Here is a 26,869-nt window from a genome sequence, read left to right on the forward strand (position 1 = left end):
TCCCTGCCAGGAATACCCTTGGTAAGACGAGCCATGTCTCGAGGTCTGCCGATAGGACTGGGAGAGGGAGGGCTTACCAGCTGAGGTTCTGTCCGGACAGGGCAAGTGAGGTAGCAGACTGCGCCTGTCAAAAGAATTCCACCCACGGGAAGGCTGCCGGGTCCATGCCTGGCCCAGGAGGTACTGGGGTAGGTGCTGCTGAATTTCCCTCTCCCATGGATGACCCACTCCCGGGGTTACTCAGATCTGGTTAAGGCTGTGGCCGACCCATCTTCTGAATGGGAGGAGCCGGGCTTAGCAAAGTCCGGGATGGCCAACTCTCCCTGGGCCTCCTCACGGTGCTGACATAAGTAAGAATGCAGGTCAGACTGTGCAGCCCTAATATGACAAGCAGTGCAGAGAGAAAGGAGCTTATGTTTCTTGGCTGCCGGAGCCATTGGTGACGGTCACTGCGTGTTCAGATGGCTCGCTCTTAAAATGTTATGCGCCCAGATTTCGGGCGCCTACGCAGGCCGCAGCGAGGCACACACAGCCCGTGAGCCCGGCTTTACTTGTATCCTGTGCCTAGTAAGTTGTGTGCATATGCACGTGTGCACAGAGCCGACCCGCGCTGGGCGTACCGAAGCTCTATGGTGGGCAATGCAGGCACAAAAACGTGCGCAAGATGGCGCTGCCGCGGCCTCCCACACAGTATGCCAACCAAGCCTAAAGTGGGATGTAGCCTACTGGGGGGCCGCTCAACCCTCTCGGATGTCCACTTCCCCTTACCCCAATGGGATCGTAGGGCACGTCGAGCAAGGAGACCAGAGGAAGTCTTCCCGAAACCCCTCCGTCTCTGAATCAGGAGGAATCCTCTTTTTACTTACCTGGGCTCAGTGCTTAGCGGCTGAGCGCAGAGATGGTCTCCGGCTGCGGGGGGGAGAGGGCTTTTTCCATCACTGCCGCGCTCGGCTTCCTGCACCTGCTGCCTTTCAGCTGCTTAAGCAGCAAAGTCCATGCCGGGAGCCGGCTACCGGACCAAGGTGCACCTCTGAGGGATCCTGGAAATCACCACAGGAATTCTCAGGGACCTTTAGGAATCACCACAGGAGAGCGGGGCTCAATATTTTCTCCAATTTAAAAGTAGAATTTCTTCTTCCAAAAGGTACAGCAATCCCCAGAGGGAAAGCATGTCCACATCTTCTGGAGACGGAGAAATACTGAAGGGCTGAGGTCACTGCAGGGGTGATCCTAGGGTGACGTCAGCTTTGAAACCTGACTCCGTCTCCATCTGCTGCAGGGGAGCACAACCCATTGGTCCTGAGTCCATCTGGCTACACGCTAGGAACTTAGGGATCTTCTCATTGCTCTAAGGAATAATGTACTTTTCTCAATTACCTCCTTTTGTATTTTTGGATCTCTTCTTCCATGCCTGCCTTATTGTGGTTTGTCTTTTATCTCTTTTGGGTGGATTTCTTCTTCATTTTTATTGTTTGGATCCTGCTCTGCATTTAATGTAGATGTGCATGAAATCTTAACACAGGGGGTACAAAGTTTTCACTAGCAGCACAGTTCAACTTCAGAATTTCCCTTCTAGCCTACAGTCCCTGCCTGTGGTCTCTCTTCCTTCCCCATCAGACCATCTCAATGATTACCAGCATCACTGCTGTCAGAGGATGGGCATCGTCCCTTTTGTCTGTGCCTCCACGCTTCGGCAGAGGCGCACGTCCAACTCCAGAACGTGAGCAGTGCTTAGTCAGTCTGGTGACCACCTGCCCAAGTACTGTGACACAGGACAACAATGTTTGCGTAGGACGCAGCTTCCCATCCACCCATGCCTTCTTGCTGTACAGATTCATGAATTTTAAGGATCTTCCCACTGGTAAAACTGCTTTGGTGACCCTCCAAAGAGCATCTGTCAGCCTTCCCACAGGGAGGATAATTTGTAAAGATTTAGCCAGGTAATTAAATAATTATCCTGCTAGATCAGACTCTTAGAAAATTGCCCAGAGCCGAGTGGAAAAATGTAGCTGTGGCAGTGCTCCTGGATCCTCCCTTGCACTCCCCTTACTTCTGATTTTGCACAGGACGCCCCCTGTTGTTGCTGTGGTTCGCTGCTGAATGGCCCCCTCTGCTGCCTGAAAAATGATCCTAATAATGGCTACGAGGCCCAGAGAGCGTCGGTCCCCACACCTGGAAGCATCCACGGACTCAGGACTATGCAGGGAACCCCCTCCTGCAAAAGGGGACAAGCCCCCCTGAGCCGGGCAAGAGCTGGGAGACGGACGTCTCCCACACAAAAAAACAGAAAGGCACTAAAGGCGGCAGAAATTTCCTTCAGAGATCCTTTTTTTTTTTTTTTTTAAAACAAGACCCAAAAGAAGTACTTGCTTGAGCCTAAAGAGAAAGAAGAGGCTGACTAGGCTACAGCCGAGAACCGAAGGGGAGATGCTGCACCTACTGGAGACAGACGAATACTGAAGGGTGAGAGGAGAGGCTCTGTCCTGATATAGGGCATCCTGCAAGTTTCAGTCTGTCTCCACCTGCTGGAAAGGAGGCTCAACCCACTGTCTGGACTGATCCGGGTACCTACAGGAAGAGTTCTTTCTCGACTGCCTCCTAGGAGGCCAGGTTTGGAAGAGTAAGCACCATGTTAGCTGAATGCCACACCCTCTGAGCTGAATGCCACACGTCCACGTCGTTCCACAGAGCATGTACTCTTCTTCATTGCATTAACAGAACAGTTCCTGGGGTGTGCTTAGGCTAGGGATGCACACTGCATGTGTAAAATAGCTTTACCTCGACAAACTGTCTCTGCCACGCTTCCAAGATGGCGGCCGCCTTCTCCTCACTCCAGTTGATGTCATGAATCTCGTAATCGCCCCTGAAGTGTTCGTACAGCTGCCGGGGACTCATCAAGAGGAACATGGTCTGAAGGGCCTCCGCACTGTAAGGGTAAAGAGAAGCAGAGAAAACGCCAACATTGTCAGGGACTCTGCAAGTCCTGCGGTATGGGCTCCCGGCCCTCCTCCTCTTACCCAATTCTAGTGCCCCCACGAACAAGAGAAAGCTGTGCCTGGGGGCTTTCCTGGCTGGGACAGAGGAGTCGCTGCCCCTTCTGAAAAGCGAACATTTATAACTCTCTTACAGGCAACTCATTTCATGGACGTGAAGCGGGGGAGATGGAAAAGGATCCCATAAAAGAGTTTGAAGAGGAAGGTCTGAGGGTCAGGGGCGTTCACGTCCTACGGAGGTTCCTGTTAAACCACTCCTGTATGCACAGCTTAAATTACCTGCAGGGAATTTGTAAGGCGAGCTCTGCAGATTTTCTATTAAAGTGGCCCGGAAAGGCAACTCATTTCTGTAAGTGGCTTGTACACGGCAGCTCAGCTCCCACAGGGAAGTAAGGTATCCCCCGTCCCCATCGCCACCTCCTAAGATATTTCCTTTATAATTTAAACTGCTGGGGAACTTTGCTTCCCCCTAGCAACTCCGCTTCTCCCAACCCACCAACCTAGTCATATTTTGGGCCTTTGAACTCTGCAGGTAAAAGCCCCTGCAAGCCGATGCCCTCTCTCTCTAATAATCATTTACGATCTAACGTTCCCAGGATGGAAAGGTTACAGAGGGCAGGGCGGGTCTGCTGGTTAGAAACAGGTGCCTGCTGGGGCTGGGAACAGATGGTGGGCCGCAGGCCCGACACGTGGCCTGGGTGGGCTCAATGAAAAGGCGTTTAGGCTGGCGATGGGGACCGAGAGGAAAGGAGGAGTGAAAAAAAAAAAAAAAGTGGCTGGATGCTAATAAATCAGAGGGAGAAGCCCTGCTCTGGGTGTTGGAGATGAATGTGTCCCTTCCACTGAGATTCTCCAGGGTCTGCGGCTGGCAAAGATTCAGTTTGTCACACTCTGCTCCTTTCACAACTACATTTCAATTGAAAATACCCTGGATAAGGGCGCAAGGCTCCTGTTTCAGAAAGCGGGTGCTGCACATAGCCATGGCTCTGATTCCTGGCCCGGATCCAGCCAGGGCTGACCCTCCTCCTCTGTGTGCGGTCCTACGGAAGCCAGATCTGAACCCCAAGACCCTAGCACATTTCAGGCCAGGTTCTGACGTACCAAAATTAGGCAAACCTATTGAAATTGCACTTGTTTGCAGTTTACTGAGGAGACGACATCCTGGAGCAGAGACATTCAGGGTTTGGAGCGGGTCTCAGTATCAGATTTAATTCCTCACTCTGAAAGTCCCTTAAGAACATAAGAACATAAGAAATTGCCATGCTGGGTCAGACCAAGGGTCCATCAAGCCCAGCATCCTGTTTCCAACAGAGGCCAAAACCAGGCCATAAGAACCTGGCAATTACCCAAACACTAAGAAGATCCCATGCTACTGATGCAATTAATAGCAGTGGCTATTCCCTAAGGGGCGGATTTTCAGAGCCCTGCTCGCGTAAATCCGCCCAAAACCGGGCGGATTTACGCGAGCAGGGCCCTGCGCGCCGGTGAGCCTATTTTACATAGGCTCACCGGCGCGCGCAGAACCCCGGGACTCGTGTAAGTCCCGGGGTTTTCGGAGTGGGCGTGTCGGGAGGCGTGTCGGGGGGCGGGGCGGAGCGTGCGGCGTTGCGGGGGCGTGTCGGCAGCGTTTTGGGGGCGGGTACGGGGGCGTGGCTACGGCCCGGGGCGGTCCGGGGGCGTGGCCACGCCCTCCGTACCCGCCCCCAGGTCGCGGCCCGGCGCGCAGGAGTCCCGCTCGCGCGTGGGGATTTACGCCTCCCTCTGGGAGGCGTAAATCCCCCGACAAAGGTAGGATGGGGGTTTAGACAGGGCCGGGCGGGTGGGTTAGGTAGGGGAAGGGAGGGGAAGGTGAGGGGAGGGCAAAGGAAAGTTCCCTTCTAGGCCGCTCCGATTTCGGAGCGGCCTAGGAGGGAACGGGGGTAGGCTGTGCGGCTCGGCGCGCGCAGGCTATACGAAATCGATAGCCTTGCGCGCGCCGATCCAGGATTTTAGCCGATACGCGCGACTACGCGCGTATCTACTAAAATCCAGCGTACTTTTGTTTGCGCCTGGAGCGCAAACAAAAGTAGGCTATTCGCGCTCGTCTGAAAATCTACCCCTAAGTAAACTTGATTAATAGCAGTTAATGGACTTCTCCTCCAAGAACTTATCCAAACCTTTTTTGAACCCAGCTACACTAACTGCACTAACCACATCCTCTGGCAACAAATTCCAGAGCTTTATTATGCATTGAATGAAAAAGAATTTTCTCCGATTAGTCTTAAATGTGCTACTTGCTAACTTCATGGAATGCCCCCTAGTCCTTCTATTATTTGAAAGTGTAAAGAACCAATTCACATCTACTCGTTCAAGACCTCTCATGATCTTAAAGACCTATCATATCCCCCCTCAGCCGTCTCTTCTCCAAGCTGAACAGCCCTAACCTCTTTAGTCTTTCCTCATAGGGGAGCTGTTCCATCCCCTTTATCATTTTGGTTGCCTTCTTTGTTAATTCTATTCGATGTAAGACTATGGGCCATGGTGCACTAGCTGAGCATCTTAAAACCTTTCACTCTGGTGTCTGATGGTTTACATCATGTTCAGTCTTCCCCTCTGGTCGCACTGCATCCATTTAATCTTTACTTAAGGACTTTAGGTTTGGATGGATATTCTATCTTTGCTTTAATCAATCCACAGAGGGAGCTGAGAATGGATGAAACCAGTCTTTGCTCTAAGAGTTTGTAACAGACTTTGTTTCTCTGCCTCTCTCCAAGCAGAACCGGAGCACGGCACACGGACCTCATCATCACGCATCAGTTTCCCTGGGTAAACTTGCCAGGAAAGAGGCTCTTTCTCTGCCGATTGCATGCTCAGTGGTTCATGTGCCTCTCTTGCTATCTAAGTTTAGGTTACCATCACACTTTGGGGATTTAATTGACGAGTGCGTAACGAGCAATCAATCAGGTAAAGGCGCAATGGTAACAGTTAGCAGCCAGACCTAGGGCCATGGTTGCACGGCTCCGGAAGAAGCCCCCAGCCGAAGACCATTGCCGCAACGACCAAGAAAAGCAGAAGGAAGCTGCCATTGCCAAATAAATAAATAAATAATGAAGCAGGCCAAAACCCAGGTCACTGACAGTCACCCAAAAGCAATGCAGTGGGAGAACAGGACAGCCCTGCAAGCAAAGGCGGCACTTACGGGGGAAACCCAGGGATCCTGCGAGATACAAACAACAGGAGGTCACCAGGAGGAGAGGGGCATGGATCTCTCACTATATCTCTTTAAATAAATCTCCCGCCGGATCATGCCTGGGCCTCTCAATCCAGGGGCAAATCCTTCCACCCCATCCCCTTACCTCTTCTGCAGTGTCCCCAGCTAGGCCCCCCCTCACCTCTGCAAGGTGCTCTGCTATTACCGTCCCCACACCTCCGCAGCAGTTTCGGCTAATACCCCTGCCTCACTTCTACCCCAGCAGGGTGCCAGGCCCGTCCCCGGAGGGGCCTGGCACCCTGGGCTGCCTGCACACTGCCACGGTGGCGCCAGCCCCAACGCCACATGTATAGATTATTTCAGCCTGTCCGCTGCTGCTCTGGTCAGGCCTGCAGGGCACCCCCACACCGCCCCCAGAGTGACCCGCGCTACTCCCCCCCCTCACCTCTGCAGTGCTCCCTGCGAGCTCTTCACAATGCCACCCAGAATCAGCTCTTCCTGCCAGTGCATGAACTTCTTGGAAAACCCGTGGCAACCTCCAGTGAGTTCCAAGGGAATGTCCGCAGTCTAGAGAAGTCAGAAAAAACTCGGTGAAGGAAAGGTCACTTTCCTGCTGCATCCCCAGGGGGCGCTCTCCCCCCTCGCAGTCTCTCTCCCCCAGCTCCAGACCCTCTCCCCTCAAACTCATCCCCCTTTCACAGCCCTTTTCTCTCTCCCCCTCCCTCAGCATCTATCCTCAGCTCCCCTCCCTACTCCCAGACCCTCCCTCACTTCTCCACTGGCACAGCAGGCAGACTACAGGCACCGTGGCTGTTCCCTCCTCCCCCTGCAGCCCACCGGACCTAGGCCACAGCCCTCAGCTTCCCGACCCTGCCAGGGGACGTGGCAAACAGCAGCCAAGTGCAGGAGATGAGGCAGGTCTGCTCCATACCCAGAAATCCTGCATTCTCCGGTGTGTAACACACAGCCACACTCTGCATCTCCTCGAGAAACCCATGCAGCCGCATATTCTCTCTGATTTTATTCCAGCCGGAAATGTAAGATATCATCTCATAAGCTAGAGAATATCTGGCCCTGAGTGAGCTGCTGCCCAGCCAACAGCGCTTCCTCCGGAGCTGGGTAATAGATTACGCCATTGGGAAACGCTGCTTATGAACTTCCCGGGTGGAGATCTACGTTTATGAAATGCAGGCAGACAAACTGAACAAACAGGTCAATGTACGCCCCGCACACCCATAACTAGCGCGGAACAGGAATAAAGGACCTGCTGTACATTCAGAATTTTTATAGAGAGTTTATATAATACTGCTCTGTATCTATCCACCAATGGGAAATATTATATGTCATAGTATAAATTATGGAGAAAATAGAATTATAAATATTTGACATATAATTGTACTATAAACAGACTACTATATCTTTCACATATATCTATAGCTTAATATGTTCAGATTTACATTTTATATCAGTTACAATGTTAATTATTGTCACACTCTTCACTAAGATTTCACTGCCAGACATCAATGGCCTCCCCCCTCCTAACCCCGTCACTCTCACCCCAGAGACGTCAATGGCTTCCCCCTCCTAACCCCGTCACTCTCACCCCAGAGACATCAATGGCCTCCCCTCCTAACCCCGTCACTCTCACCCCAGAGACATCAATGGCCTCCCCTCCTAACCCTGTCACTCTCACCCCAGAGACATCAATGGCCTCCCCCCTCCTAACCCCGTCACTCTCACCCCAGAGACATCAATGGCCTCCCCCCTCCTAACCCCGTCACTCTCAACCCAGAGACATCAATGGCCTCCCCTCCTAACCACGTCACTCTCACCCCAGAGACATCAATGGCTTCCCCTCCTAACCCCGTCACTCTCACCCCAGAGACATCAATGGCATCCCCCTCCTAACCCTGTCACTCTCACCCCAGAGACATCAATGGCCTCCCCTCCTAACCACGTCACTCTCACCCCAGAGACATCAATGGCTTCCCCCTCCTAACCCTGTCACTCTCACCCCAGAGACATCAATGGCCTCCCCTCCTAACCACATCACTCTCACCCCAGAGACATCAATGGCTTCCCCCTCCTAACCCCGTCACTCTCACCCCAGAGACATCAATGGCCTCCCCTCCTAACCCCGTCACTCTCACCCCAGAGACATCAATGGCCTCCCCCTCCTAACCCTGTCACTCTCAACCCAGAGACATCAATGGCATCCCCCTCCTAACCCTGTCACTCTCAACCCAGAGACATCAATGGCATCCCCCCCTCCTAACCCCGTCACTCTCACCCCAGAGACATCAATGGCCTCCCCCTCCTAACCTCGTCACTCTCACCCCAGAGACATCAATGGCTTCCCCCTCCTAACCCCGTCACTCTCACCCCAGAGACATCAATGGCTTCCCCCCTCCTAACCCCGTCACTCTCACCCCAGAGACATCAATGGCCTCCACCTCCTAACCCTGTCACTCTCACCCCAGAGACATCAATGTTATCCCCCCTCCTAACCCCGTCACTCTCACCCCAGAGACATCAATGGCCTCCACCTCCTAACCCTGTCACTCTCACCCCAGAGACATCAATGGCCTCCCCCCTCCTAACCCTGTCACTCTCACCCCAGAGACATCAATGGCCTCCCCCCTCCTAACCCTGTCACTCTCACCCCAGAGACATCAATGGCCTCCCCCCTCCTAACCCCGTCACTCTCACCCCAGAGACATCAATGGCCTCCACCTCCTAACCCTGTCACTCTCACCCCAGAGACATCAATGGCCTCCCCCCTCCTAACCCTGTCACTCTCACCCCAGAGACATCAATGGCTTCCCCCTCCTAACCCTGTCACTCTCATCTCAGAGACATCAATGGCTTCCCCCTCCTAACCCTGTCACTCTCACCTCAGAGACATCAATGGCTTCCCCCTCCTAACCCTGTCACTCTCACCCCAGAGACATCAATGGCCTCCCCCCTCCTAACCCCGTCACTCTCACCCCAGAGACATCAATGGCCTCCACCTCCTAACCCCGTCACTCTCACCCCAGAGACATCAATGGCTTCCCCCTCCTAACCCCGTCACTCTCACCCCAGAGACATCAATGGCCTCCACCTCCTAACCCTGTCACTCTCACCCCAGAGACATCAATGGCCTCCCCCTCCTAACCCCGTCACTCTCACCCCAGAGACATCAATGGCCTCCCCCTCCTAATTCAGTCAGAGACTTCAGGGGAATCAACCTGCTAACCCCAAGGCCTATGCACTTTCCCGTAGACACAAAATAAAAATACACCTTTCATGCATCTGGCCCGATATTCTTTAACCGCAGAGACTTTCTGCTCTTTATTTTCTTTGTTAATTCATTACATCTGTCTCTGGACGCTGTGGATCATGGTGAAGACACCCACCTGTTTCCCATGCTTGTTTGGGGCACTGTCCGGGCACTCAGGGTCTCTGGGATCAAGGCAAGGCCTGTCCATGTAAGCTTGCCCGACCTGCGCCTTATCCAGCATCTCTCTAAAGCCATCTAGGGACGTGAACTGTCCCAGTTCCTCCATCAACTGAACTGGGTTCAGGTTTGTCCACTGGATATCGGGCCGCCCACTGGAAAAATATTGAGAAGGCAAACGATGACATTTTGCAGAGACAGACTGGGCACGCTCTACGCCGACATTTCTACTTTAAAACATTTTAAAACTGAGACCAAGCAGGCGAACGCCAGAGCCTGGGCAGGGCGGGCTGGAGAGAGCTGGGTCCTGGGTGCCCCAGGCTGCCAGCCGCGAGTAAGCCAGCGTGTGCATGATCCTCTGACAGAGGGGAGAAAGCACGCGCTGCTAGCTGTGCGCAGCCAGTCAGGACGATTAGCGGCAACCCCCTAACATCTTCACAGAGAGGGAGCCTGCGTACGCTGGCAGCGCCCGATAAGCGCTCCTAGGGAGGTGGGTCCTGTCCCATCAACCTGGGCTGAAGGACTGGCCCCCTACCGCTGCCCACCACCAAAACACACACACGTACTGTGACAAGGCAGAGCAAGCAGAGGAAGGACGGGACTACCCGCTCCAGCTCAGCTGGTGGAGCCCCTGCGTGGGAGCTCAAACCCTGTGATCCCCAGGTGGGAAAACAAGGCCCCACCGCAGTGCGGAGTGCACAGGAAAGGTGAAAGCAAACCCTCCCTCCCACATTAATGCTGAGATCAGTCGGCTTGTCTATGCAGCAGCTCTCCTCTCTCAATACATCCTTACCTCCAACCCACACCCCCCCCCCCCACACACAGTCACACACACACACTCACAGACACACACAGACACACACACACTCACACACACACACACACACACTCACAGACACACACACACTCACACACACACACACACACACACTCACAGACACACCCACTCACAGACACTCACAGACACACTCACACACACCCCCACACACACATACACACACACACACTCACAGACACTCACAGACACACACACACTCACACACACTCACACACACACACACACTCACAGACACACACACACTCACACACACTCACACACACACCCCCCACACACACACACACATACACACACCCACACACATACACACTCACACACACTCACACACACACCCCCCACACACACACACACATACACACACCCACACACATACACACACACACATACACACACACACACCCCCCCCCCACACACACACCCACACACCCCCACACACACATACACACACACAACTCCCTGCACAGCTGTCAGTGTTCCCCTCCCACCCCAAGAGCTACAGCTCAGACATTCAATCATGAATCTCATCATCTGCTTTTGTACACTTTTCTCTCACGTGGTTACAAAGCGTGACCTTTTCCTCCATCCCCTCACGCTCTCTCACACACACACACACACAGCCGCACTCAGGACCTTTCCAGGCATGGATACATTTACCCCAGCACAGGGCAGGAGGGGACTGGGATGAGAATGGAGAGGGGAGGCAAAACATGATCAGAGAAAGGCAAAGGAGGAGTCACAACAATAGAGTGAAACAGTGGAATCAGAAGCAGTGCAGAGAAAACAGAGAGAGACGCACACAAGTGAGAGAAGTGAATCAGTGAATGTATCACTAGTTACTGATTAATAAGAGAGACACAGAGAACCTCCGGTCCTGGGGACCACACTCACCTGTCCCACAGTACCAGGCTCCCCAGTCAGAGTTCTCACTCACCTACCTCAAGCACCACACTCACCTGCCCCTCAGTACCAGGCTCACCTGTCAGAGTTCTCACTCACCTACCTCAGGCACCACATTCACCTGTCCCACAGTACCAGGCTCCCCAGTCAGAGTTCTCACTCACCTACCTCAAGCACCACACTCACCTGCCCCTCAGTACCAGGCTCACCTGTCAGAGTTCTCACTCCCCTACCTCAGGCACCACATTCACCTGTCCCACAGTACCAGGCTCCCCAGTCAGAGTTCTCACTCACCTACCTCAGGCACCACACTCACCTGCCCCTCAGTACCAGGCTCACCTGTCAGAGTTCTCACTCACCTACCTCAGGCACCACACTCACCTGCCCCTCAGTACCAGGCTCACCTGTTTTCTGTGACCGGGACATTTGGTATCACAGTACGATGTCCGTGACACTCACCTCCACCCTTTCAGTGGCAGGGACACGTGGTATCACAGTACGATGTCCATGACACTCACCTCCAACCTTTCAGTGGCAGGGACATGTGGTATCACAGTACGATGTCCATGACACTCACCTCCACCCTTTCAGTGACAGGGACACGTGGTATCACAGTACAATGTCCGTGACACTCACTCCAACCTTTCAGTGGAAGGGACACGTGGTATCACAGTATGATGTCCGTGACACTCACCTCCACCCTTTCAGTGACAGGGACACGTGTTATTACAGTATGATGTCCGTGACACTCACCTCCACCCTTTCAGTGGCAGGGACACGTGGTATCACAGTATGATGTCCGTGACACTCACCTCCACCCTTTCAGTGGCAGGGACACGTGGTATCACAGTACAATGTCCGTGACACTCACCTCCATCCTTTCAGTGGCAGGGACACGTGTTATTACAGTATGATGTCCGTGACACTCACCTCCACCCTTTCAGTGGAAGGGACATGTGGTATCACAGTATGATGTCCGTGACACTCACCTCCACCCTTTCAGTGGCAGGGGCACGTGTTATTACAGTATGATGTCCGTGACACTCACCTCCACCCTTTCAGTGGCAGGGACACGTGGTATCACAGTACAATGTCCGTGACACTCACCTCCACCCTTTCAGTGGCAGGGACACGTGGTATCACAGTATGATGTCCGTGACACTCACCTCCACCCTTTCAGTGACAGGGACACGTGTTATTACAGTATAATGTCCGTGACACTCACCTCCACGCTTTCAGTGACAGGGACACGTGTTATTACAGTACAATGTCCGTGACACTCACCTCCATCCTTTCAGTGACAGGGACACGTGTTATTACAGTATAATGTCCGTGACACTCACCTCCACCCTTTCAGTGACAGGGACACGTGTTATTACAGTACGATGTCCATGACACTCACCTCCACCCTTTCAGTGGCAGGGACACTTGGTATTACAGTGTAATGTCTGTGAAATTCACCTTAGCCCTTTCAGAGGTAGAGATACAAGATATCATGTTATGGTGTCCATGACACTCACTTTGGTCCTTGTCATGGCATGGATACATGATGGCGAGGTGCAGTGTCCATGACACTCACTTCAGCCTTTTCCATTGCAGGTATACAAGAAGTCCGCTGCCCTCGGCCCTTTCCGTGGCAAGGATATGTAATATCGTGGTAGTGTCTGTTTCACACCGACTCTCTTTTCCCCATTCTTCCCACAACATGGAATTTTTCCCATTGTATCTCATACTGTGACTTCTACGCTGCAAATGAGGTAAAACATCTTTGATCTTCCTAATCACTCTATTTACTAACAGTGCCTAATGCTCATTCTTTAGCACAGTTTGCATGGGACCCCTCCAGAATGAAGCATGGAAATGGTACAAGCTGCAAGACCACATGGCAGTAGTGCTACCGCCTGGGCAGAGAACAGAAGTGTTGCTACAGGCTGGGGCAAAGACAAGCGTAGCAGCAGGAGTGCAAGAAAGGTTACTTACGGGAGGTAGCCAGAACCCCCTTGTAGCTGAGCCCCTTCCCAGAAGCAGTCCAGTGGGCTAAGGATCACACATGGAAACAGCTTTTCAATCATCTGCCCAGAGAAAGGGACACAGAACAAGAGCAAAGTCATGAAAAGACAGCGTGAGTCCAGACCAGCGCACAACAGATCAGCTGGAGGACAAGCACTGCCTCAGCCATTCATAAAGGGCTGCACCCCATACAGGATCCATCTGAGGAGCACAGCTCTTTGCCGATGCACCTCACTCCTGCCCTACTGCTCCACTACTACCCGGGTACCTCACTCCTATCCTGCAGTAACCCCTGCTATTTCAGTACATAAGAACATAAGAACATAAGAAATTGCCGTGCTGGGTCAGACCAAGGGTCCATCAAGCCCAGCATCCTGTTTCCAACAGAGGCCAATCCAGGCCACAAGAACCTGGCAATTACCCAGACACTAAGAAGATCCCATGCTACTGATGCAATTAATAGCAGTGGCTATTCCCTAAGTAAACTTGATTAATAGCCGTTAATGGACTTCTCCTCCAAGAACTTATCCAAACCTTTTTTGAACCCAGCTACACTAACTGCACTAACCACATCCTCTGGCAGCAAATTCCAGAGCTTTATTGTGCGTTGAATGAAAAAGAACTTTCTCCGATTAGTTTTAAATGTGCCCCATGCTAACTTCATGGAGTGCTCCCTAGTCCTTCTGTTATTCGAAAGTGTAAATAACCGATTCACATCTACTCGTTCAAGACCTCTCATGATCTTATTTATTTATTTATTGTTTTTGTTATACCGAGTTTCATGATAGGCATCACATCAACCCGGTTTACAAATAACAAGGAGTGTAAAGCATAACGTAACGTAAAAAACAATATTTTCAATAAGAACCTTGAACTTTAAATACAGTGAATCAGAAAAAGGGAGAGGGAAAGTTACAAAAAACAAGGAAAATAAACTTGGGATGGAAGGGGAGAAATTGAACAGCACAATATTTACATTTCAGCCTATTGATACATTAGAATAGCAAGTGAAAAAATAAGACTATGAAACGGTACATAGGTAATCAAATGAATAAATATGACAGTTGTGAATGGTAATAGTATGATAAATATTCAGCAGGAATTAGTGAGAGAGGGTTTGAGGTTGGTTGATTCGTGTTTACATTCCATTATTGCATATGAGTTAGTGCTAGTGAGAGGAGGTTTTATTCAAGGCTTGGAAATGCTTTTTGAAAAGCCAAGTTTTTAGTCTTTTCCTAAATGTTAAAGAGCATGGCTCTTGTCTCAAATCAGGTGGGATCGAGTTCCAGAGAGCTGGACCTGCTGATGAGAAGGCTCTGAGACTCAAGGATTTATGTTGGTAGGTTTTGGCCTTTGGAATTTGGAGTGACTCTTTGTAGTGTTCCCTGATAGGCCTGGCGGAGGTGAATTTTTAAGTGGTATTTGTAGGTCGAGTTGCGTGTGTTGGTTGATAGTTTTGTAAATGATGTTAATGGTTTTGTACATGATTCTATAGTGGATCGGAAGCCAATGGAGGTTTTTGAGAATAGGTGAAATGTGGTCAATTTTCCTGGAATTTGTAAGGACTCTGGCTGCAGAGTTCTGAACCATTTGTAAAGGTTTGGTGTAAGAAGCTGGGAGGCCTAATAGTAATGAGTTGCAATAATCTAGTTTGGAAAAGATTATTGCTTGCAAGATTGTTCTGAAGTCCTGAGTGTGAAACAGCGGTTTTATTCTTTTCAGGATATGTAATTTGTAGAAGCAATCTTTGGTGGTTTGGTTAATGAATGTTTTGAGGTTGAGACGATTGTCTAGGATGGCTCCTAAGTCTCTTACGCGGGTTGTTTGAAGGAGTGCGGGTGGTTTAGGATGTGTGTTATTGTTTTCCGGTGATATGAGCAGGAATTCTGTTTTCGAAGCATTGAGTACAAGGTTTAGACTGTTGAGGAGAAGTTTAATTTCTAATAGGCAACTGTCCCAGTATTCCATTGTTTTTGAGATTGATTCTTTTATAGGGATTACGATCTGTACGTCGTCTGCAAAAAGGAAATGTTTCAGGCTTAATTTTGTAAGTAGTTGGCAGAGTGGTAGCAGGTAGACATTGAAAAGGGTGGGTGAAAGTGATGATCCTTGCGGCACTCCTCTATTAGAAGGGTGGTATTGGGATTCTTTATTATGAATTTTGACTCTGTATCCTCTGTTTTCTAGAAATGTTTTGAACCAGTTTAGTGTGGCACCTGTTAAACCAATGTTTGCCAGCTGTTTTAGAAGAAGGGCGTGGTTGACGGTGTCAAAGGCCGCCGAGAAGTCAAGGAGGATTAGTAAATATGCTTGGCCTTTATCAATACCAGAGAGTAGGTAGTCCATGAGTGAAATTAGTAGCGTTTCGGTGCTTGCGGCTTTGCGAAAACCATATTGGTTTGGGGACAGAATACTGTGGTCCTCTAGGTAGTTGGATAGTTGGGTGTTTACCAGTTTTTCCATGATTTTAGCTAAAAATGGTAGGTTGGAAATAGGCCGGAAGTTGTTGGGATCACATGCATTTAGATTTGGTTTTTTTTAGCAGTGGCTTGATTGAGGCAGTTTTTAGGTCATCTGGGTAGATGCCATGTGATAAGGAGCAGTTTATAATATCTGCTAGGGTTTTTGCTATTGTGTCCGGGATAAGAAGAAGCATTTTGGTAGGGATTTGATCAAATGGGTGTGATGACGGTTTCATTCTTTTTAATACATTTTGTATCTCTGTGATTGTGATGGGTTCAAAGGCATTAAGCTGGATGTCTTTATTTTGGGGAAGATATGTGTTATCTGGAGACGTAGTGTTTGGAATCAGCTGATTAAGGAGATCCGATATTTTTTTGTTAAAATGAAGAGCCAATTCGTCTGCTTTAGTCTGGGCTTGTTCGGGTGGTATATCTGGAGTGATAGGTTTAGTGAGGCTGGAAACGAAGGCAAATAGAGCTTTTGAGTCAAAGCTGAGATGATGAACCTTTCGGGCATAGTAGTCTCTTTTGATTTTCAACGTGGTACTTTTGTAAAGATGGAGTGATCGTTTGTAATCAGAGAGTGAGGCTGGTGAAGGGGCTTTGCGCCATTTTCTTTCTTTTTGCCGAAGTAATTGTTTGAGTTTTCGTAGTTCATCATTATACCAGGGTTGACGTTTGGATGTATTAGCAGACCTTGTTTTGGTTGTCAGTGGGCAGAGAGTGTTTGCTATAGATTTTGTTATTTTGGACCAGGATTGGAGGGCAGCGTTAGGGGTAGATACTTCAATGAGTGGTAGATCCGAGGTTAGAGCTTTACTTAGATGTTCCGAGTTGCAAGGTTTTCTGTTTAGGAAAGAGGGTCTTGAGTTGAGTTTGGAGTCTGATCGAGGTAAGGAAAAACTGGTGGAGATTAGAGAATGATCTGACCATGGGACTTTTTTGCAATTTGGTTGTTTTGTAAGAGAAATACCAGTGTTTGTAAAGAGTAGATCGAGCGTGTGGCCTGCTTTGTGGGTGGGTTTATTGATTTGTTGTCTGAATCCCATCGCTGACAGTGCGGTGAGGAGGGCTTCACAGTTTGTAGAGAGGGGAACTTTGTCAACATGTAAATTGAAGTCACCCAGGATTATAGCAGGGGAGTCAAGATTGAGATGCAGAGTTATGGTTTCGATGATAGGAGAGGAGTCTGACTCTAGTAAGCCTGGCGGGGCGTAGACTAGCAGGATTTGGAGTTGTTCTGATTTGAACAATCCTAGTTCTAGTTTAGTTACTGTACTGATGGGGTGGTGTGAGAACCTTAAGGATTTTTTTGCAGCTAGGAAGATACCCCCTCCTCTTTTTTTTTGTCTTGGGATGGAGAAGAAATCGTAAGTCTGCGTTGGTAATTGGTTAATGAGTGTGATGTCCGTGGATTTGAGCCATGTTTCTGTTATGGCGCAAACGTCTGGGGTTGTGTCCTGCAGTATGTCGTTGAGTATAAGAGTTTTGTTGGTGAGAGATTGGGCGTTGAATAGGATTATGGTGAATAGGGTGAGGCCTAGTAACTGTGTAGTGGGGGAAATCATGATTGGGATGAGTGATTTGTAGGTGCGTGGTCGGTAGTACATTATTGTTCAGGTTGGATCGGTGCTGGATGAGTGCTACCGGAGCTTGGATGTGCTGCTAGAGACTGGATGTGTGCTTCTGTAGCCTGGATGAGTGCTGCTAGAGATTGGATGCGTGCCTCTGGAGACTGGATGCGTGCCGCAGGAGACTGGATGCGTGCTGCTGGATGAGTGCCTCTGGAGACTGGATGAGTGCTGCAGGAGACTGGATGAGTGCTGCAGGAGACTGGATGAGTGCCTCTGGAGACTGGATGAGTGCTGCAGGAGACTGGATGAGTGCTGCTGGATGAGTGCCTCTGGGGACTGGATGAGTGCCTCTGGAGACTGGATGAGTGCTGCAGGAGACTGGATGAGTGCTGCTGGATGAGTGCCTCTGGGGACTGGATGAGTGCCTCTGGAGACTGGATGAGTGCTGCAGGAGACTGGATGAGTGCTGCTGGATGAGTGCCTCTGGGGACTGGATGAGTGCCTCTGGAGACTGGATGAGTGCTGCAGGAGACTGGATGAGTGCTGCTGGATGAGTGCCTCTGGGGACTGGATGAGTGCTGCAGGAGACTGGATGAGTGCTGCAGGAGACTGGATGAGTGCCTCTGGAGACTGGATGAGTGCTGCAGGAGACTGGATGAGTGCTGCTGGATGAGTGCCTCTGGGGACTGGATGAGTGCCTCTGGAGACTGGATGCGTGCTGCAGGAGACTGGATGAGTGCTGCTGGATGAGTGCCTCTGGGGACTGGATGAGTGCCTCTGGAGACTGGATGAGTGCTGCAGGAGACTGGATGAGTGCTGCTGGATGAGTGCCTCTGGGGACTGGATGAGTGCTGCAGGAGACTGGATGAGTGCTGCTGGATGAGTGCTGCAGGAGACTGGATGAGTGCTGCTGGATGAGTGCCTCTGGGGACTGGATGAGTGCTGCAGGAGTGCTGCAGGAGTCTTAAAGACCTGGATGAGTGCTGCAGGAGTCTTAAAGACCTCTATCATATCCCCCCTCAGCCGTATCTTCTCCAAACTGAACAGCCCTAACCTCTTCAGCCTTTCCTCATAGGGGAGCTGTTCCATTCCCTTTATCATTTTGGTTGCCCTTCTCTGTACCTTCTCCATTGCAATTATATCTTTTTTGAGATGCGGCGACCAGAATTGTACACAGTATTCAAGGTGGGGTCTCACCATGGAGCGATACAGAGGCATTATGACATTTTCCGTTTTATTAACCATTCCCTTCCTAATAATTCCTAACATTCTGTTTGCTTTTTTGACTGCTGCAGCACACTGAGCCGACAATTTTAAAGTATTATCCACTATGATGCCTAGATCTCTTTCCTGGGTGGTAGCACCTAATATGGAACCTAACATCGTGTTACTACAGCAAGGGTTATTTTTCCCTATATGCAACACCTTGCACTTGTCCACATTAAATTTCATCTGCCATTTGGATGCCCAATCTTCCAGTCTTGCAAGGTCCTCCTGTAATGTATCACAATCCGCTTCTGATTTAACTACTCTGAATAATTTTGTATCATCCGCAAATTTGATAACCTCACTCATCGTATTTCTTTCCAAATCATTTATAAATATTGAAAAGTAAGGGTCCCAATACAGATCCCTGAGGCACTCCACTGTCCACTCCCTTCCACTGAGAAAATTGACCATTTAATCCTACTCTCTGTTTCCTGTCTTTTAACCAGTTTGTAATCCACAAAAGGATATCGCCTCCTCACAGATCTGACAATGCATGTCACTCTGCCCTGCAAGCACCCCTGCTATTTCAGTACTGAGACCCCCATACACAACTCTACCAGTATACCTCATTCCTATCCTGCTATTTCAGTACTCGTAGGTCTGACAATGCACCTCACTCCTGCCCTGCAGCACCCTGTTTATATTCTAGGACTCACACAGATCTGGTAATGCACCTCACTCCTGCCCTGCAGCACCCTGTTTATATTCTAGGACACACACAGATCTGCCAATGCACCTCACTCCTGCCCTGCAGCACCCTGTTTATATTCTAGGACACACACAGATCTGGTAATGCACCTCACTCCTGCCCTGCAGCACCCTGTTTATATTCTAGGACTCACACAGATCTGCCAATGCATCTCACTCCTGCCCTGCAAGCAGCCTCTGCTGCCCCAGTACTCAGACCTGCCCCCCCATAGATCTGCCAATGCACCTCACTCCTGCCCTGCAGCACCCTGTTTATATTCTAGGACTCACACAGATCTGCCAATGCACCTCACTCCTGCCCTGCAGCACCCTGTTTATATTCTAGGACTCACACAGATCTGGTAATGCACCTCACTCCTGCCCTGCAGCACCCTGTTTATATTCTAGGACTCACACAGATCTGCCAATGCACCTCACTCCTGCCCTGCAAGCAACCTCTGCTGCCCCAGTACTCAGACCTGCCCCCCCACAGATCTCCAATGCACCTCACTCCTGCCCTGCAGCACCCTGTTTATATTCTAGGACACACACAGATCTGCCAATGCACCTCACTCCTGCCCTGCAGCACCCTGTTTATATTCTAGGACTCACACAGATCTGGTAATGCACCTCACTCCTGCCCTGCAGCACCCTGTTTATATTCTAGGACTCACACAGATCTGCCAATGCACCTCACTCCTGCCCTGCAAGCAACCTCTGCTGCCCCAGTACTCAGACCTGCCCCCCCACAGATCTGACAGTGCATCTCACTTCTGCCCCGCTGTTCCCAATAGTTATCAGATGGTTTGATGAGATCAGCCACATTCAGTCTCAGTTCCTTTAGGACAGAAGGACTGAAAGCCCAGGATTTCGAAACAGTTAGAAATTTAAAAATAAAGCCAACTGATTCATCTGGACCTGATTATACTGGAAAATGAATCCCCAGGACATTAGCCCCACTGGTTCCACTGCCATCTCTAAACCCCAGGAAGCTCTGGGCCGCTGGCGATCAGCAGCAGGAGACTCACCCGCTCGATCATTCCATTCTCGATGACGGGGACTCCTGACTTGAAGCAAAGCTTGTTCAAATCCCAGGACCTGCAGAACGCAGAACAAACACAAGAAGTATATGGCATTGCTTTTTGTTTGTATGTAGTTTTTTGTTTTAAGATATTTATTGTTCTGTATTTTCTGTCTTGCTTTTATGTATGTTTCGTGAGTGTACATCGCTTTGCGCTCGAGCACCACTGACTAACAAATACAAGAAATACATAATAAATGGATGCACATTTAGTAAGTCAGCAGGGACGTTATTTCAGAAGCTGTGGCTACAGAAGGCCCCGTTTATTGAAATTAAAAAGAGAAGAGATGGTAAATGAAGCTGTGCTCTAATCCCTCGGAAGAGGAGTTCATAAAAGTGCCCTCTTGCTGGTGGTTTGTACTTTTTTCCTCAAGAACCGGCACATTAGAAAAATTGTTCTGCTCCTAGAGGAGCAGTAAAGAGAAGAGATGTGGTGATGCCAGTGATGTATGGATACATAAGCGCTATGTGGAAAAAAACTGCATCAACTCAAACTGAGGCTGAAAAAAAGCATCCAAATAGAGCCAGAGCCAGCATGGCCGGAAAGAGAGGGTGAGGAGCCTGCCTCCTGCCAGGAATAGCGTGGCAGGCGCTTGGTGGTCTCTCTGGCTGCCGTGTGGCGACTTACTTTCCGTAGTGTGATACCCGGACCCTGCTGGCAGCCAGAGCAGCTCGGAGGTGCAGGAGCAGGGCCTCCTGGGTCAGAACATTCTCGCCTTCCTGGGTCGGTGTCTGAATCAGCATCTGGGAGGTGTACACCGCTTCTTCGCCCAGCTTCTCCTTCGTGTACCGCAGCTCGTGGCTGACCCGGCTGCCCGCTGCGTGCAAGAGACGAGACACACTGCATTAGGCACAGCAGAAGACACGATCAGGCCCATACAGCGCTCTCCCAACGCGCGCCCAGCCACCTCTCCTGGGCACACGAGCCTGAATTTAAATGAGGGGGTGTCGCAGTAAAAAGGAGGCGCTAGGGACAATAGTGCGTGCCTAGCGCTTCCTTATTAGCGGAAAACCAGGAGAGGTGGCTGTCAGCAGGATTTTCTGCTTTTCTGTGCACTTTTTCGGGCATTCATTTCTGTGTCCCAGGGTTCATAACTAATAGCCTCATCAACATGCACTTGATTAGCATTATTAGATTTTTTTTTGTGGGGAGGGGGTTGGACATGCATTTTCGACGCGCTAAACCCCTTACAATACAAGGGGTAGTGGACGCGTGTCGAAAACGCGCGTCAGAGAGCGCACTCAGCTGAGCGGGCTTTACAGTCTGGGCCTGTGTGAGGGTGAGCTGCCCTCCCTGCCCAGCAGGACTGTGGGGAGCTGTTCTGGGTGCTGCTAAATCCATGAGCAGGTCAGTGAACGGCTTAGGGAATCTCCAATTGTGTCCTTTCCTGCTGAACACCAGGTACAAGGTCTGCAGGTCCAGAGTTGCCACACACAGCCTGCCCTCCCAGGGAGCTTGCCGGCACCGCAGGGGTGCACCCTGGCGCTGGGGCTTGCATGCACAGGCACTTTCAACATTTCAGCGAAATTCAACCAGATTCTGGGCAGCAAGGAGAAGATATTTCATTTTAAGGCATCAGCTCCTGAACTGCCAGTGCACAGCGTAATCCTGGGACGTCTGCTCTCACTGGCTGAGCTTCCCCATCCCAAGCCTGGTACAAACCACGGCACTCCCTGCAGGTACAAACCACGGCACTCCCTGCAGGAACAAACCACGGCACGCCCTGCAGGAACAAACCACGGCACTCCCTGCAGGAACAAACCACGGCACTCCCTGCAGGTACAAACCACGGCACTCCCTGCAGGAACAAACCACGGCACGCCCTGCAGGAACAAACCACGGCACGCCCTGCAGGAACAAACCACGGCACTCCCTGCAGGTACAAACCACGGCACTCCCTGCAGGAACAAACCACGGCACGCCCTGCAGGTACAAACCACGGCACGCCCTGCAGGAACAAACCACGGCACTCCCTGCAGGTACAAACCACGGCACGCCCTGCAGGTACAAACCACGGCACTCCCTGCAGGAACAAACCACGGCACGCCCTGCAGGTACAAACCACGGCACGCCCTGCAGGTACAAACCACGGCACTCCCTGCAGGAACAAACCACGGCACGCCCTGCAGGTACAAACCACGGCACGCCCTGCAGGAACAAACCACGGCACTCCCTGCAGGTACAAACCACGGCACGCCCTGCAGGAACAAACCACGGCACGCCCTGCAGGTACAAACCACGGCACTCCCTGCAGGAACGGCTGGATGCAGGAGCACTCCCTGCAGGAACGGCTGGATGCAGAGTCCCAATTCAGGAGCAAAACTGCTGGATCGCTTGACCTAACCTCCTTGGAGCTTGCACTTTCTCTACCACTTGGCTACTGTAGCTCACCCAGCACTCGATGCTAAAGGTGATAAATAAATAAAATAAGGGCGCGTGCGGCTAAACACCCCCCCCGCCAGACTGCAGGCTCTCAGCAGAGACGCCCCCCACACTGGAGCAGGCTTAGAAGAGAGGAGAAGATGAAATCACCAGCAGTCCCACATGGGGGGGCTGAACTTAACCATTTCATTAGGCAGCCAAGGGCCGCACATTCACTTTGCACCGAGCCTGAGGACTTGGATGGTTACCCTTAGTCCTGGGGGGGAACTCTCGTTACCTATTGGCGGCTTTCCCCCCTGTAAATGGCTGCGGTTTACAGCCTTTAAAAAGAAATGACAGGGCTGCTCCCGGGAAAGAAAGACTGGGTTTAGTTTCGTATCTGCCCCTAAGGTGGAAAGCTGCCTCCAGGTCAGGAGATTGCAGCGCTCCAGCTGCTAAGAGCTTTTTCCAAATATATTTATTTACATTATTCCTCTCTAACCTTGTGTCCTTTTAAAACTCATCTCAACTGTTAATTAGGCCTCCCCTCCTCTCCAGAATTTAATTTTCAAAGTAACTGTGCTGAAATCTAATTAATTAACGTAATGAAAATGACTATTGTACAAAGAGATCTGCAGATACTGGGGAAGCCATTGCCTTTCAGAAGTGTTATCTGTTCACGGAAAGGGAAGGGAAGGCTGAAAACATGGTGTGAAGAGGGCTGGGAGTCTGTCCCTGGCAGGAAAACGGATCCTCAGTGAGAGATTCAGAGGGTGGGGATGACAGAAGGAAGAGAATGGAATTGGAACGGCGCCTGCCCACAAATACAGGAAGTGAGTGCAGAAATGAACAAACTAAAACAGTCCAGCTCCAGGCAAAAGGAGCTCAAAGGAAGCCAAGAAAAGCATCAAGCCAAGAGAAAATAGCTGGAAAGCACTGAGCACAAATGCTCAGAGGCTGGGAAATAAAATCCCTAACGTGGAGGCGGATTTGGAGAGACCTGGTTCAGTACTGAAGGATAACTTCTTCAGGAAGGGTACAGATGACAGACAGACAGACAGACAGTAAAAGGGGAGTAGCAGCGTTGGGATACAGGGAATTTGGGAAGAGGAGGAAGCACCGTGGGCAGCACATCTACAGGCCTCTGACTCAGACAGGGGGAACTGGACAGAGATCTGGCCACAGACAGCCAGAAGACGGGAAGGGAAGGTCATTTGTTGCTGGTCATGGATTTTAAACCTCCTCCCCTTTGCAGATATGGGTTGGAGTTATCCCTTCTGCAGAGCCTTTCAGGGACAAGCGAAGCTGGCCCTGGTATTCACGGATGGAGACGGTAGCTCTAATGTCCGGGTGGGTGCCAACCTGAGCGCCAGTGATAAAGCAGCTAAGATGGAGAGAAGTCACACGAAAAACAAAGTTGAGGATTTGAAAAAATATAGAGTTTGGGAAAATGAGAATGTACCTTGAAAAGGCTGGGAGACGAGGGGTGAAGTGAACAAAAGAACATAAGAACATAAGAACATGCCATGCTGGGTCAGACCAAGGGTCCATCAAGCCCAGCATCCTGTTTCCAACAGTGGCCAATCTAGGCTACAAGTACCTGGCAAGTACTCAAAAACTAAGTCTATTCCATGTAACCATTGCTAATGGCAGTGGCTATTCTCTACGTGAACTTAATAGCAGGTAATGGACTTCTCCTCCAAGAACTTATCCAATCCTTTTTTAAACACAGCTACACTAACTGCACGAACCACATTCTCTGGCAACAAATTCCAGAGCTTTATTGTGCGTTGAGTAAAAAAGAACTTTCTCCGATTAGTTTTAAATGTGCCCCATGCTAACTTCATGGAGTGTCCCCTAGTCTTTCTACTATCCGAAAGAGTAAATAACCGAGTCACATCTACTCGTTCTAGACCTCTCATGATTTTAAATACCTCTATCATATCCCCCCCTCAGCCATCTCTTCTCCAAGCTGAAAAGTCCTAACCTCTTTAGTCTTTCCTCATAGGGGAGTTGTTCCATTCCCCTTATCATTTTGGTAGCCCTTCTCTGTACCTTCTCCATCGCAATTATATCTTTTTTGAGATGCGGCGACCAGAATTGTACACAGTATTCAAGGTGCGGTCTCACCATGGAGCGATACAGAGGCATTATGACATTTTCCGTTTTATTCACCATTTCCTTTTCTAATAATTCCCAACATTCTGTTTGCTTTTTTGACTGCCGCAGAACAGAAAAGGACCAAACTGAGAGGAGCTATAACAGCAACAACAAATCTTTATGGAAAATTAAAGGAATAAAGATCGGCATTCAAAAAGAACAAAGGAACTAAAACTGAGGAAGACGGGAAAGAATCTCTGATGAAAGTGAAAGAAATGGAAAGAAAGCAGGATAGCAAAAGCCGGAGTGGACGGAAAGATTGCTGAAGAGGAAAAGAGAGGGATCTATCAGAGGAAGGAGGAAGGCCAGACTGAGAGGAGACAAGGGTCACTGTGCAGAGAAAGATGAGGAAACATTAAACAAATACTTCAGTTCGCTGTTCACTAAGGTGGACCCTGGAGAAGGACCATTGGCAAAGGGAAGGAGCCCCATTTCCAGAAGGGAACGGAGATGGAACCCCAACATTTATTTTATTTATTTAGCATTTTTCTATATGGGGCCTGACGAGACACATCCCAGGCTAGTAAAGGAGCTCAGAGAGGAGCTGGCGGGGCCTGGAACCGGGAGGGGTTAATGGAGGCACTGCTGAAGGAGAGGAGAGTCAAAGATCTGCAGGATCCCAGGCAGCGAGGTTTTGCCAGAGGAAGATTGTATGGAATGAACCTGATTGACCTTTTTGATTGGGTGCCTAGAGATAAAGGAGGAGCACGCGATGTGATTGATCTGGACTTCATCAAAGCTTCGGACACTGTTCCTCATAGGAAGCCTGTGAGTGGGTCCCAAGGTGGTAGAATGGGTTACAGACCGGCTGGCAGATGACAGCGAGTGGTGGTAAATGGAAGCTACCCTGAGGAGAGACGAGTGATGAGTGAAGTGCCTCAGGGATTCATTCTGGGGCCAGTTTTGGCAGAGCTATATAAACGATTAATAGTATGATGTGTGGAGAACGACAGCATCAGGTACTAAGATCTGCAGTCAGACAGGCAGAAAGAGACACAATACAGACCTAACGGTATTGAGAAAGAACTTCCAAGCACACCTCCATATGTTGCCCGTGCATTTTACAGCCTACGAGCTGGTGCACTAGAAACCACTATCCCCACAGATCGGGAGACCACCAGTACCCTCCTCCCCATTGCCTGCAATACCCTCCAGGGCAGCCTAAAACTCCTTGTGGCTGTGCTGCAGTGGCTCTCCCCTTCTTCGGCCCTAGTGGCCTCACTTGCACAAGCGGCACCAGTACCAACAAAACCCAACACAATCAGTGGTGGCCTTGCAAAGAGCACCACTTACTCAGGTCAAGAATCTGCGCTGCTGGTAGCAGCAGAATGCACTCCCATTCCCACTCCCATCACCAGCCCTGCAGGCCGTCGCTGCTGGGTGCCGGATGAATTCAGGCAAGGCCTGCCTTCAGGCCCTAGTTTGGGGTCTCCTGTTCTAGTGTATGTTCAGTTTCGTGTTTATTTGCTAATGTTTTCACTAATGCAACCTGCCCAAAGCTACATGTCCTGGGCTGGGCGGAATAGAAGGAGAGTTAAATAAAGAATTATTTAGTAAGGACTTGAATCTGTTGGAGATATCTTTGCTTTATCTGGAAAATCTAATATTTGGCTTTGCCAAGTTGCCCTGTAGGGCCTATGATTTGCAGTAAGTCTCTTGCAGACCAACCAAATCATCTGCCCTGGTGCTGAGGAGCGCTCTCTAGTACAGCGGGGAGGACCCTGAGCGTTACACCCCTGCCTCTCTCCTCTCGGACGCTGGCTCTCTTCTGCAGGTTGTTTATTTTGACCTTACAGTTAGGGATGGATACAAGCATTTCATTATATCATAAATGTTTCCCCAACACAGGTTTGCAATTGTTTAAAGCTGAAGTTAGGATGGCACTGGACAGAGCAGAAGGCTTTTGG

The 26,869-nt window shown here is 50.3% G+C and overlaps 1 protein-coding gene across 3 annotated transcripts in view; it reads right to left on the reverse strand.

The window, feature by feature from the left end:
* Window positions 1-26,869, reverse strand: part of PTCH2 (patched 2) — a 123,372-nt gene that overhangs the window by 51,024 nt on the left and 45,479 nt on the right. For 2 of the 3 annotated variants that reach the window (XR_003858937.1, XM_029618111.1), the window contains exons 3-8: window positions 21,069-21,258; window positions 20,388-20,457; window positions 13,338-13,429; window positions 9,582-9,777; window positions 6,629-6,750; window positions 2,779-2,926 (exon numbers count right to left, since the gene is read on the reverse strand). Coding sequence is in view for 1 of the 3 variants with exons in the window: in XM_029618111.1 (XP_029473971.1) it covers window positions 2,779-2,926; window positions 6,629-6,750; window positions 9,582-9,777; window positions 13,338-13,429; window positions 20,388-20,457; window positions 21,069-21,258 (818 nt within the window). In the remaining 2 variants the exon portion in view is untranslated. The remainder of the gene's footprint in view (window positions 1-2,778; window positions 2,927-6,628; window positions 6,751-9,581; window positions 9,778-13,337; window positions 13,430-20,387; window positions 20,458-21,068; window positions 21,259-26,869) is intronic. The other variant, XR_003858938.1, reaches the window with a different exon arrangement.

This window comes from Rhinatrema bivittatum, chromosome 10, assembly GCF_901001135.1.
Source record: "Rhinatrema bivittatum chromosome 10, aRhiBiv1.1, whole genome shotgun sequence".
Lineage (NCBI taxonomy): Eukaryota > Metazoa > Chordata > Amphibia > Gymnophiona > Rhinatrematidae > Rhinatrema > Rhinatrema bivittatum.